The 14088-nt window shown below is 42.1% G+C and overlaps 2 protein-coding genes across 2 annotated transcripts; both read left to right on the forward strand.

The window, feature by feature from the left end:
- The first annotated feature begins 1 nt into the window (after window position 1).
- LOC147151283 (leukotriene C4 synthase-like) lies at window positions 2-1997 on the forward strand. Its single transcript, XM_086024609.1, has 5 exons — window positions 2-170; window positions 710-809; window positions 891-961; window positions 1046-1127; window positions 1892-1997. The coding sequence occupies exons 1-5, from the start codon at window positions 2-4 to the stop codon at window positions 1995-1997; spliced, it is 528 nt and encodes a 175-aa protein (XP_085880735.1).
- A 2544-nt stretch (window positions 1998-4541) lies between these two features.
- Window positions 4542-13158, forward strand: ccdc69 (coiled-coil domain containing 69). Its single transcript, XM_086054562.1, has 9 exons — window positions 4542-5073; window positions 7427-7469; window positions 7876-8090; window positions 8169-8256; window positions 9084-9157; window positions 9237-9338; window positions 9404-9523; window positions 10203-10300; window positions 11751-13158. The coding sequence occupies exons 1-9, from the start codon at window positions 5053-5055 to the stop codon at window positions 11908-11910; spliced, it is 921 nt and encodes a 306-aa protein (XP_085910688.1). The 5' UTR covers window positions 4542-5052; the 3' UTR covers window positions 11911-13158.
- Window positions 13159-14088: the final 930 nt, after the last annotated feature.

A 14088-nucleotide genomic window follows, 5' to 3' on the forward strand; every position in this document is an offset into this window, starting at 1 on the left:
CATGCGTCACCAACCGTTGTCCGTCAGTACTTGTGGCCCAGCCCACTTGATGGCACCCAAGTGTCGGGACCGGTCACCTGGGCTGCACACTGGAGTTGACGCCATGGATGAGCACCATCGTCAGCTGGCCGGCCTGGCCGCCGTCACCGTCGTCGCCGTTCTGGAGCAGGGTGAGGCGGGCAGCCATTTGGGGTCAGAGGCCTGTGTGGAATGGTGGTGTTTAGCTGTTAATTTTGAGTGCAGTTGTATAATTTGTTTGCGTGTACAATTTTATTTTACAGAAATAAGTACACGATTTGAAAGTTGTGTACTTATTTCTATAAAATATGTTTGTAGTGGTCATTTCAATGAAAGTTTGTGTCCTTAGTGTAACGTTTTTTTTTAATTGTTTCGTGTTTGTGTAAAATTGAATGTGTGTGAAGGTTATTAATGTTGCACGAATGACCATCACAGACAGTGTTTAACTGTTAGGTGTGTTAGAGTCATTTGTGTGTGCGCGTCTGAGTTTGTTGATTGTGTGACTTGTCAAACTCAAATTTTCTGATATGTTTGTGAGTTTGGCATTTGTGTGTGATTTATGTGTGTACATTTTACTTAATATTGTGCGCAATGGTTAATCGTGTATATTTGTGTGTGTAATTGTGTTATTTGTATGGGCGTGTAATACTGCGCGTGTGTATGATGGTGATCCGTGTGTTTGCGCGCGCAGCGTACTTTTCCCTGCAGGTAATCAGCGCCCGGAGGAAGTTTGGAGTGTCCCCCCCGTGTACGAGTGGACCCCCCAACTTTGAGAGGGTCTACAGGGCTCAGTAAGTGCATGGTGACGTCACGTGCCCAAACACGCGCGTGACTGACAATTGCGACCTATTATAATTGTGATGAACTCGCAGAGTGAATTGCTCCGAATATTTCCCCCTCTTCATCGCCATCTTGTGGACGTCCGGAGTCTTCTTCAGCCAAGGTGACGCCACCGCCGCCCTCGAAGAGGCGTGCTACTTGCGACGACATGCGTGCTCAAGTCCGTGTGCTTGTGCGCGTCCTGCAGGTGCGTCTTGTGTGTGCGGCGTGGCATACGTGTTAGCGCGTCTGCGTTACTTTCAAGGTTATGCCGAGTCGCCGCAGCAACGGTCAGTTTGCACGCCACACGAGTCGCCGTGACATGAAACGCATTGGCGCCTTGAGATAAGAGCGGCCCAGCTTGAACGTTTTTCGAGTTACAACTTTACTTAGAAATATGAGTGCCTCACGATGGCAGCGAGCTCAACTCACGTGACAACAAGGGCCAGTTTGTAAAATTGTGGACATTTTCCCCGCAAAAAAGATCAAACTTTTTTGGGCTGGGGGGGCACAGACACCCAGCTGACATTCACGCTAAAATGTCACAGAAATCAAAGCAAATGACAGGTTTGTGGATTACAAGCCTCCAACTAGCTGAATGCTAACATCCAGCGGGAAACCTCATTGACACATGGTGTAATAATTATTTTTAACACCAACAGTGCTAGCAACACATGCAGACAGACTGTAATGGCACTACAGGCATGTATTACTTATCCTTGGTGAAGAGCGATGAATAATGTTGTACCGAGGGGCTGACAGAATATGAGATGTCTCCATATACTACAGGATGTTTTGTCTCATCTACTGCCCCCATGTGGCCATGTTTTTATATTATAGAGTGCTATTACAGTACTAACTACAAATGACATTAATAGGGGGGTCTGAAACAGCTGGACGCCATTCTTGGTCATCTCAAAGCAGATGCTTTTAGATGTGGATGTTTTGAAATTCGAGCGTAGCCATGGAACAAATTCAACTCATATATCAAGGCGCCTCTGCTCTTTGTATGACATGACAGTGGTGACGTCATGACGTTGTTCGCATTTGTCAGTTTGCGTGCCCTCTACGTGAGCGCGGGCTTCCTCTGGCTGCTCATCGGCTTCTCCTGCGTCGGCGTCTTGGCGTCCTTCTGGCGACTTGCCGCCCGCCTCCGCTGACCTGTCGGCCCTCGTCTCAACCTCAGCGACCAATAAAAATGCAGTCTGCTCAACCTCCAGGAACTTTGTTTTTGTTGCATTGAGGATTTTCAATCATTTTTCATGTAAACATTTTGATGCAAGCCACTGCAAGCACAGTTTGCACATTAACACTGTACTGAAATGTCGAAACGCATCAAAACTCTATTCAATAATTCTTTAATTCAAATGTTTTGGACATGGAATTCAAATAAATGTACCTTAATAAAGTAGTGCTTGAAAAGAAAGACTTCTTCAAAGGGCTGGTTTTGGCAAGTCGATGAGAGCAGTATCATACATATCTAAAGTAATTTTCACTTTGGCCATCAATTGTATTTCTATTTGTATTATTTACAAGGAATATTTCAAAATAATTATTTCTCTCTCTGAGCAACTGCTGGCTCTGTTCGCTGCAATATGTCATTGCTAATTTGTCCAGCGGAGGGCGTACTGACGATCACTTGAATGACCTTGCTCAGGGTTGGGCACCTGATCTTGATGCACTTGTGAAGGCGACGCCAAGTTTCACCAGCGAAGGCATCTCAGCCCCCTTCTTCAAATGAAAACCTCCTGTCCAAAGACTTTAAGAGGTTGAAGATTGCCAAATGCCAAATATCCTTTCTGATCATTTTAAGTGTTGTTTTTTTTCAGCCGCTGCCGCTACGTGCATTTATTTGTATTTGAGGTGTCAAAAGTAAGCGATTATTCGATTGTTTAACTTCAAGTGCAGTAGCAATTTTGTCCTTTTTTATGAGTTGCAAAACCCAGTGTGGCATGAATACTAACTATATACCTGAGACCAGGGGCGTTACCGGGGGGTCAGGTGTGACAGTGCCCACCCACGGACACGCTCTGCCCACCCAAAGAAAACTGGATGTAGTTCTGATGAATGGGCTATAAAAAATCAAAATCAAATAAACTTTTATTTGTTTTGCCCAAATCACAACAACAGTTATCTCAATTAAGGAGAAAACAAAACATGTTTAAGGTGCAGTAGGCCTACGCTGGATTTCGACCTACTTGAGCATTGTAGCACTTTTTTGCCACGCCCCCCCCCCCCTCCCCCCAGGTAATGCCCACCCACACCTGACATCCTGGTAACAAAGATTACTTGTCTTGTTGTTTGTTCTTGTGCACTTTTATGGTTGTGATCCATTTTTGACGAGCTGTCACTCACGCACACGCCAACCCCCATGTGGAATTTGTCACGTGTGTCTATTTGGAGCAGCAGTTGTTGTTCTAGGAAGCATGAAAACGTTTCCACGCAGGGACAACAGCTGCTTGCTCGCTTTCTCGGCCAACCGCTGACGTCCAATTAATCATAAACACATTTGGAGAGTTGCGTCTTCAAAAGAATTGTAGTTACACCCTGGAGCCACTGGAGACGCTCTTGAGACTTGAGTCACCTTGGTTTTTTTCATTGATTTAATCTGTTTCTCCAGGTCATGCAATGCCTCAAAGGAGGCAAAATAAAAGTAAATACAAATTAGACATCAACAACAAACCCTAACGTGTGATTTACACAAAATAGAACAAACACAAACACACAAATAATACATGGGGAGGCATCCACAGCCCCCATAAAAAAAAATCTTTTGGTCAAGGGACATCCGGCTGGGATTGAGGTGGCATAAGCTTCGACAACACGTATATAACTTGGCGGCTTCAGAGTTCCTTTTTTCGTTGTTGCTTCTTTTACAAATGTCATTCAAGCTTCCCTTTAGTGTTGATACCATTGTAGGGAGCCTCAAGATGTTGTTGCAGTACACCAGACGGATCTGTTATCTGAAGTGCCATGGGTGTGGCCGCCGTTTTGCATTGACATAATAGCAGACAGCAAAATTGATGGCGTGATTTCTGAGCTAAGTATCAGGCTCAGCTTCAGAAAACAGGTCAGCCGCGATTGGTCGTTACCTGAGCCCCGAGCAGTTGTGATGTCATTTTCAGTCGACAGAAGTGACAAAATGGCCGCCCCCGCAGATGGCTAAAAACGGGTGGATTAACTCTTATTGCACAAATGCAATATTTATCAGAATGCCTTGTATCAACTAGTGGGCTTGCATAGAACATATTCTTGAAAAAATGTTTTGGTTGACTTTTCCTTTGAAGTTTGAAGGGTAACGCATGTGTATTGTGCAACCCAAAGAACTTTTATAAAGATGTTTATGCAGTATATTTACCATTATGCACTTTTGCCTTTTGAACTATGCAACAAGTCTATTTCAATAAGTAAATAAGGATTACTTTACTTTGAATGCCATAATATTTAAATCACCAATAACGTTTTGAAAACGACCACAATAATTGTGTGACTCTATTAAATTGAGAAAAAAATGCATTTCAATCCACTTTCGTGTCTAATTTCTTAATTTACATTCATAAAAACGTTGCTTCTAGTGGAATAAACACAAGCTATGGGGGTTGTTGTTTGGGTTATGATTTGAGGTTATTACGGTAACTTGGACAAACGACAAAAGGTTCGCTCTGCGCATGTCCCGGCCTCAACCGCTGATGCCTTCACTGACGCGTTTAAATGTTAACTTTCCCTTCTTCAAGTCATGCTGTGATCCGATTTTAACTCAATAACATTTGAGGTGCAGTCAGTCTTCATAATTCACATTTTCAAGCGTTAAGTTAAATTCAACCACATTCACGTTGGGTTTCTCGAAATTCTCGAAGTGTGTATCTTGAATACAGCAACAAAGTGTAGTAAACGCATAAAAGGAACACAAGTAAGCACATTTTGACTTCATAGAATGGAACGTTTCCAATGTGTGTTTACTTTGACTTTGTTACCAACGCTGAGTGTCAACGCGCCGCGAGAAGGCCAAAGCTCTCCGCCCGTGGTGTCTTTGAACGCATCATCACATCAAGCCGGGCGGCGGTGCGTTCATGAACTTTGCTAAGCTTCGTCCCAAGTTTTCGGCGGTAACACGGCGGAGGTGGGGGAGGACGACTGAACAGAGAAGCCCCCGAAAGACGCCGTCGAGGGCGAGCGACGACGAGGACGACACGAGACGAAGCGGCTTCAGCAGGCATGGGCTGCGGCCATAGCAAGGTGAGCCCCGCCGCCGACCGGGGACCGAGGCCCCCCCGTACAACGTGCTCCGCAGCCGCCCAGACTTCTACCAAAAGCCAAAAGTCGAACGTTTTCACGGCAACGTGCACGAGCCGACGAGAAAGTCACGCAAACAACGACACGGCGAAGAACACAAACGCGGCCAAAGTGCAACTTTTATGAGTGCACATCTGTTTTCAATCTGGTCGACATTCTACACGCAAACTCACGAACTGACACAGTGACGTCATCACATCGTAACTCTTTGATTTAAACGGGCTCCCTTTACACGTTTACGCAAGTTTGGAACGAGGTTCTTGATGAACTGCAACAAAATGGAGTAAAGTTGAGATCACAAAAACTTTCAAGATTCGATTCGTCTTTTACATTTCTTTTACTTTTATGACGGAAGCCGGGTGACGTCATAGCAAGCCTGCTTTTGTCATGACAAGCAAACATCCAGACAAACGTTTTAGGTTGAGCTGTGAAGTGACGTCAGTGTTGCGTGTCCAAGCAGTTCGAGGTTTAAAACTAAAACATTAAAGGGGACATTGTTGGCAAGCAACCTTTTAATTGGTGTGTGCGCGCGCATGTTGTCAAAGGACAGTCGAATGTTGTTTCTGTAATTCATATTTTTCTTGTAAGTTATTTTGTTCATGATATATATATATATTTTTTAATGAAGCATCCGATTAATCGGTTATTGGATTTTTTTTCCCTGCCAAATATCGGCATCGGCCCCCAAAAAAATGTATCTGTTGAGCCTGATCAAGACACCTGGGAACTCTTTGAAATTTTGCCCCCAAAAAGTCATTAATACATCAGACTCGGAACATGCTAACACGTCACCTGCAGACCACTTCGCAAAACCGTTGACTTCCTGTCGCATGCGTTGACTCTGACGTGTCAGCTTCCTGTTTCCTCCTCTGTCCGGCGTGAGAACCTCTTACTTAAGCGTCAAAGCTGCGTACGCAAATCTTTTGGAGTCGCTCAGAATAGAAAGTGGCGAGTGGTCAGCACTAAAATGTTTTCATCTCTTTAATTGGTTTAGTTGCTTTAATTGGTTTAGCAGCGCAGACGTGCTCAGGCTGTCTAATGTGACCCGATAGACATGCTAGCATAACAACTAGCAATTAGCATGGTTCAATGATGCTTATGTGGCCTTCAAATAAAATGTCTCAGTAAATCTGATATCTGCGTTTTTCCACTGAGGTTATAGAAAAAGCAAACGACACTAATAATAATATTCATTAGTATTTAAATGATTTCAAATATCTCTTAGAGGGTTGGAAACGTGACATTAATTGCAAAAAAGTATCCTGACAAATAATCTGGAATTAATAGCTAAAATGTATGAATTGCTTAGTGGTACTCATCAGCGCAACTTAATTTCTCAAGCAACTGCAGCTGCAACAGTGCTGTATATAAAACATCAAACACAATCACCAAAATAAAATTAATTCGCAAAACACTAAATAAAATCTCACTTTCGAATTGAACCTGTAGCATGACCCTTTTTGAAGTGATTTTCGTCCAATTTACTGCCTGCCTCAGCCCTGCGAAAATTTTGCTGGGTTTTTCACTTTTTTTGATCTTTTAGATTTTGTGTCAACTGGTGGCGACATTCCCGCGCTGGGCCCACTGCGTGGCAAATCAAGAATGTCGTCGCGGTACTGACGCAGTTTACCTTAGCAGAGTATAATTACTGTGCAATCGAAAACAGTAATGAAAAACGAAAGTAATAATTGCCGTGAACACACTCAACGTCGTTTTGAGGTCTTATCTGCCCAACAAAGTGCCTGACGTAAAATGCACAAATGCAGAAATAACAAGGAATGATTCACTCGTCCGTCTGCTGAAAACAAAGAATCATTGCCTGCATGTTATGCTGCATACGCTTGCGCGCAACATCGTACAATTGCAAAAACGCAACCGGGGTTTCACTGGCTGGTTTCATTTCACTGGCTGAAGCATTTAGTCGATGACAAAGGGACAAAAGATGCAAGTTTCCAACTACGATCGCAAATGTCCAAATTGTTAACCCCTCAAAATCGCACCGTGTGTAACGTCGCTAACGTTTGCTACACGCCAAGTTGAACGGGAAACAAGCAGATGTATTTTTCCAACAGTCGTCGGTCCGTTGGAGAGTACCGCGCATGCGGAAGGATCGCTTCAATCCTCCTGTCGCATGCGGTCGTCACTTTCTGGTGTCACCCCACCTGATTTCAACGCCGCCGCATTGTCATCGGACTTCCTCACCAAAGCGCCAACTGCTGGCCGCGTCAAGCGTCGTTTGCGCGATAATTTGGTGACGGCGCTAACGTGTTGCTTGGTTTCTTTGTTGATGTTGCAGAAGAAAACTAAGAAAGATGACAAAGACAACAACCGACAAGATGGTCAGTGTTTGCTTGTGGGAGTGTGTGTCTGTGCACGTGCGTGCGTTTCGTGTTTGTATCTGTGTGCGTGCGCATATTTTCGGCCACGTAGCATAATTTCCAAAGTCATTTTTCAATATTTTTGGAAGACAAGAAAAAAACTTTTTTTTTAAACACACCGGTATTTTTAATTGGGTCTTTTTCCGTTCACTTTTTTGTCCACCCGTCTGCTTGAAGTTTTTGTTACAATATCAATAAAAAAAATACTAATGCTAGTGCTTTTTTCTTGTCTTCCAAAAATATAGAAAACCGACTTGGGCAATTATGTTACGTGGCCGACAAAATGTGCTGCTGTCTTTGTGTGCGTGGTGGTGGAGGAAGTGATGTCATCTTTGTGGTCGCTGCCATATGACTTGCTGTCTCTCAGTTAAGCGTGCGCGTTCTGAGCGACGCGGTGGGGGTGTGGCTAAAGCTAACGCAAATGCGGCGGCGGCGTTGGAAAAGCACCTGGAGCGCTTGGAGTGGCAACTGAAGATACTGAAGGGAGTGCTCTCGGCCAATGGCGACGCAGAGAGGGCGGAGCTTCTCAAGGAGCACGCCGACGAGGAAGTGTGCACGCTGGTGCTCGCCATACTCGACAAGGTGGGCTTGGCTCGACGCGCGCGCACACACGACGCGCTCAGTGGCTAACGTGGCGTGCGGTCTTTTCTCTTTGTCAAGGTCAAAACGGAGACGTGCGCTCAGCTCGACGCCGTTCATCAACAACAACGACAACAAACTCTGCAACAACACCAACAACACATACACGGTAGTTACACACTGCCACTGTGTGTGTGGAAACTGTGTGTGTGTGTTTTTGTGTCTGACCGTGTACGTGCGTGTGCTATTTTGGGACTAACTTGTTGCACTGTTGCGCCCAACGGCACAAAATTTAGGTGCACCTAAATTTCCCTCTTCATCGTATTCAGTTTTCTCGGTGCGCGCTTATTTTAATCAGTACTGATGCCTGTCTTTTAGGCAATATTGATGAACTAACACTGGTCATCATTAAGTTGTGAATTTGAATCACAATTCCACGAGAGAGGTAACCTGCTCAAAAGTATTGAAAGTATTAAAACAGTTTTATCCAAGTATATATGTCATTTGTTAGTTACATTGTGATTTCTGATCAGACGTGTATTTGTTAGTATCAAGAGACGTAGGCTTAAGCCGGGTTCTTACTGAGCGGCGAAGGTTTGCGAATGTAGTTAAAGTTGATTTTTTTATAAATTTTTTCTTTTTTGGTCAGTTTTCGTTCAAGGTGGCAAAGCCATTCTCCAACATTTTTAACAGCCGCAAACAATTTTGCTTGTCGCAAAGACATTTTGAACATGTTCCAAATTTGATGTCCACCCTTAAAAAGGTTTTTCTTCTCTGCGCTTGTGTGTATTACGATGCCCCGATTCTTTGATATCCTTTGTCATCAAATGGATGATAACGATTCAAAACATGCAAATAAAGAGCAAATGTTCTTAAATCCAGGTATGCTCTTTCAGTAATTTTAGTAGGCTATTTTTTATTTCTTTACTTGGCTTTTTCATTTGTCAGGTTTGTGTGCAATGTGCATATATGTAATAGGCTTGTGGTCTTCCACAGAGGTTGAGCGGGCTCATGAGGAGGTCAAAGGTCATCTGACCGAGAAATTTCAGATCAGTCAGAACCTGTTGAAGGTAACCACAGCAACCGTTTGACACGCGTGCGCACCATGCTAGACGTCATCAGCCTGCTTTTGTGTGTTGGCGTGTGGAGGTGGAGGTGAGCGAGTTGAAGGCGGAGCTTGAGCGTTACAATGAGCTAAAGAGGCGTGTCCAAGAGTCCACCTTCAAGAAAGATCTACTCAGGAACATTCAGGTAAGAGTGTCTCCATGGCAACCGCTGACTGCTTCCACCTCACCAACGATCATGAAACGTTTCAGGCGCACGGCAGTCCAGGTGCGTTCTGGGAATCGGAGCAGGAATCTTTGCTGTTCGTCATCGAGATGAAGAGCGAACGCCTCAGGGAGCAAAACAGGAAGTTGCAACACATGGAGCAACTGGTAAGGTCGCACTTGGGAAAATGCGCACGCTACTTTGCCACACTATTGTATGTCCGACGTACTCATCCGTACCGTGTAGTAGTAGTAGTGGTGGTGTGTGGACCATCAGCTAGCATAGTGCATAATGTAGCGGGATTTTGTTGATGTATTTGTTGCCTTAGTGATCCACTTAGTTGAAGTGAATGTAATCCTTCCTAAAAAAAAAAAAGACAAGTTCAAGTTGTGAATTATACATATGGGTGCCAAAAAAAAGAGAATATCGAGGGGAAAGTCAATTTATTTCAATACTTTTTTTTTTTTTTTTAAAAGAGAAACTTGTATGTTATACTAGTAAGTTAGCACTAGTTCTCCACACCACTCTATGTCCAACCTACTCGTTTGTACTGTGTACGGCTGCTGTAGTAGTGTTGTGTGGACAATCAGCTAATATAGTGCTTAATGTAGCGGTAGATTGTTGATGGAGTTGATGCATTACTATGCAGATAATACTCCACTTTTTAAGTGTGGATATCAGCAAATCATGGGAGCACTTTTTGCACGAGAAGAAAAAAAGTCAGCTTTCAAAGGGCAACTTTGGGCGTTTGTGTAATGCACAAATGTGTTATTGTGGCGAAATGACGGTCATTAATGTGATGTCAGCGAAGATGATGTCGTTGTTGACGCCGATGTTGTGTTTCAGGCAGAGGAGAAGTCATGCGCAGAGGATCATTTGGTGCAAACGTTGCAGCAAAATGAAGACTTGCGAGTTCGTCTGGATAAAAGTCAAAGCGTCATGCAGTAAGTACGCGCGACACCGATAGCCGCTGTCCTGCAGGGTTTTCCTCTCGTGTCACAAAGGCGTGTTAGCGTGTTAGCTTGATTGAAGATGAAGAAATGGGAATGTTTGCCTGTCTGTACGTGACCTGGCACTGACTGGTGACCAGTTGGGGGCGTCCAAAGTCTTCTGGGAAGGACTGCAACTCACACTAAGGCTCTTCTAACAAACCAGGCAACTTTGGGTCGCCTTGTCTTGCGAGTTGAATTCATCCCGCCACCAAGTTCCTAACTCAGCTACACTTACAAGTGTTCCAACTTAAGAGTTTCCGAGGGGCCAAGCAATCGCCAAATATTTGACTTCTTAAGAAAAGGATCCAAATTATGAAGAAACGAAATGACTTTTTCAGACCCCTGCCAAGAAAGCCAGCTTGTTTTTTGAAAATACAACTTTCTTAATAGACACATTAAGTCCTTTCTAGTAAATGTTTTTTTTTCAAAGGCATACTGTTTTCAGAAATATACATATTTTTCATAAGACTATTTGCAGAAACTGTGTGACTTTTGTAGAAATGGAAAACTAAGTTTTTTTTCCCTAACAATTATTACACACGTTATAACATTTTCAAATACACGACTTTCTATAAAATAAGTCTTTTAAAAAGAACTGACCACTTTTTCTAGAAATGTAAAACCTTTGTAGAAAATACACAAATTCCAAAAATGTACAACTTCAAAAATGAATTAAAAATAATAAGCAAGACTTTTTTTCTAGAAATTATATTTTTTGGGGGGAATTGTTTTCTAGAAAAATATGGACTTTTTTCAAAAATATAAAATTTTCCAAATGCACTTTCAAGAAAATGTGACTTTGAACACTTCTGGAAATATAGTTCACACTTTTGTGAAAAACGTTATTTGTAAGGGACTTTTTTAAATTCCCCCAGAAATCAACTGTTTTGTAAAAAAAAAAAAAAAAAAAAATTTGTGAAAAATTGGAAATGTGAAAAACTTTTAAATGTTTTTCAAAAATTAAAAAACTTTCTCAAAAAATACGACTTTCTAGAAACTAAGGAAAGCTTGAAAAAAATTGACCACTTCTGGCAATATAAAACTTTTCTCAAAAATAAAACACACACATTCATAACATAAAAATAATAAAAATAAAAAATAATGATTAAAAAATACAACTTTAAAAAAAATACAACTCTTATTTTTTGAATAAAAGATTTGATTTTCTTAAAAATAAGACTTTTGGTGGAATATATTTTTTGTAGAAAATAGAGAACTGAAAATGTCAACGTTAACTTGCGGGTAACGTGTTATTTTTCTTTCGAGAAAGTTTGAACTGTGGACTCCTGAATACTTGTCGCTCAGGACCCGCAGATTCACCAATTTGGGGACTTTTTCTGTGTGTGTGTGTGTGTGTGTGTGTGCGCTAAATGTTTTTGATTTTGTCGTTGTTGCGGTTCAGGCACGCATGTCGTGAGCGTGAGGAGGCGCGTGCATCGTTGGAGCGTCAGCATTTGTTCAATGAGACATTGACGCGGGAGAAAGAGCAGCTGCTCTTCAAACTCAATCATAGTGATGCACGCCCTACCCTCAACATGGCTGCCGCCATCGCACCGTCCTGATGGGCCCCCCCACGGACGTTGGCCACGCCTCCAACAGGAAGTCTGATGACACTTTTTTTCTTTTTTCTTCCCTGGATAACGTTACAAAGTTTGATTTCACAAGTGCAACAGACGCTCTTACCTTTTTTTATTTCCACGGGAAGTCACAAATGATTCAAAACTTAATGAGTGCCTGATGCTGAGTCATGTGCCTGTGCTGTCACTCTCAGCTTGCGAGAATGCTAACTTGTTAGGAGGTAGCTTAAAATGAAATGATGAGGTTTGAGTTTACTGACACAGGTGATGTTAGCATGTCCTCGTGTTCAAATGCTACATGTGAATATGTCATGTTATCACGTAGCTTCTTCTAGTTAAGAACAAGTTTGACATGTTAGTGTGTCCTTGTGTGCAAATGCTACTTGTTGACATGTCACATTAGCATGTTACCATTAACTTTTTTTTTTTAAGAACGAGTTTTTAGTGTTAGCATGTCCTCATGTTTAAATGCTAGATGTTGACGTGTCACGTCAGCATGTTAGCATGTATTTTCTTCTACTTGAGAGATTGTTGCATTAGCATATCCTATTGTTCAAATGCTACATGCTGACATGTCAACACGTGGCTTCTAGTTAAAATTTGTCATGTTAGCCAATGCACACCGTAAAATGCTAAATGTCAACATCACATTTTGGCATATTAGCAAAATATGAAGAGCAAGTTTGTAGTGTTAGTGCGCTTATGATCAAAAACTCCAGGTTGTCATGTGCGCATGTAGCTTGTTAGCTAACAATAAATTTGTCATGTTAGCGTATCCGCACATTTTAGCACAAAACTTTTTCTAGGAATGAGTTTGTAGTGTTATTTGGCCTGTCCAAATGCTACATGTCGACTTGTCACGTTAGCATATTAGCATGTAGTTTTTCTAGATAATGTTTTTAGTGTTAGTGTCTTCATGTTCAAATGCTGCATGTTGATGTCACGTTAGCATATTAAGCAATGAACATGCAGCTTCATTTGAAGCTGTTTGATTCTACTGTTTTGTTTTAAAGAATTTCCTGTAAATGTTTTTTTTTCAGGTGTTTTGTTTGCCAAAGATGCATTTTTGTTGTTGTGAAAAAAAGAATTGTCATGCACTCGCACTTTTAACACGTTTTAACTTTTTTTTTTGTGGACTGAACTGTCATCTCTGATTTTTATCTAAAAGTGTTGTGAGCTTTCGCTCACTTTTTTGTTTTTGTTGCCATGACTCAATAAAACATAAAAACTCAAGCATATGATGACAATAATCACTCAAAAGACTATATATATGAAGGATTGTTTATAGTTGTTTTTTTATTCTTTATTAATACCACTACTACTTACTGTATAATAAATTAATTCTAATGTTTGTAAATAATGTTTTGAACTGTTCGTTACGTGACAGTTGAGACACTAGGGGGCGGCAGAGGATTGTTGAGACTCACAGTGTTCTCATCACGCAAACGTGTATGACTATCGAACACTCTTCATTGAGGAGGAGGCAGGAAGTCTACTTCCTGTTGTTGACTAACGAGGGGGCGTGGCCTGTCTTTGTCACCTCCTTTGATTGGCAGCCACGATGAGAAAACAAGCTTGGCCTGGGGCACAAATGCTAATCACGAATGTCGCTAATAAAGATAAAATGGTTCACACAGGGCTCCATTGATGGGGGCACGGAGGGAGGGGGCCGCTTGGGTACAGGTGGAAAAAGCTCTAACACTCGGTACTTAAACAGCTAATATGAACTAAACTTGGACAACCATCTTTTGAGTAATAGTAACGGCTAAAACTATTTTAACCATACTTTCGTTAATTTTTCTGAAGCAACCCACCCAGATTCATAATTAGACCCAAAGCAACATGCTTAACAACGATGCATTTTATGATTTATTTAGTGTACCTTAGTTGTGCCTACTAGTACTATCACAAGTCACTATGTGACAAGAAATAATGTTAATTTGACAATGTTGGGCACCAACCTACTATGACGTACACGCCTCTCAGTGCTAGCAGAATATATGGAACAAATAGGTAATCTCATCGTGTGCAATTTACAGCACGGCACAGCATCGAATTTCAAACAATAATGCTAGGCTAATAATCGTAGCCAGTTAAGCAGACCATTCTTTCAACGTCAGTGGGTCTCGTCTCCACTCCGTGTCTGGTCGTTAGGCACAACAT

Source organism: Filicampus tigris, chromosome 2 (assembly GCF_054856515.1).
Source record: "Filicampus tigris isolate MCC_2025a chromosome 2, RoL_Ftig_1.0, whole genome shotgun sequence".
NCBI classification, from domain to species: domain Eukaryota; kingdom Metazoa; phylum Chordata; class Actinopteri; order Syngnathiformes; family Syngnathidae; genus Filicampus; species Filicampus tigris.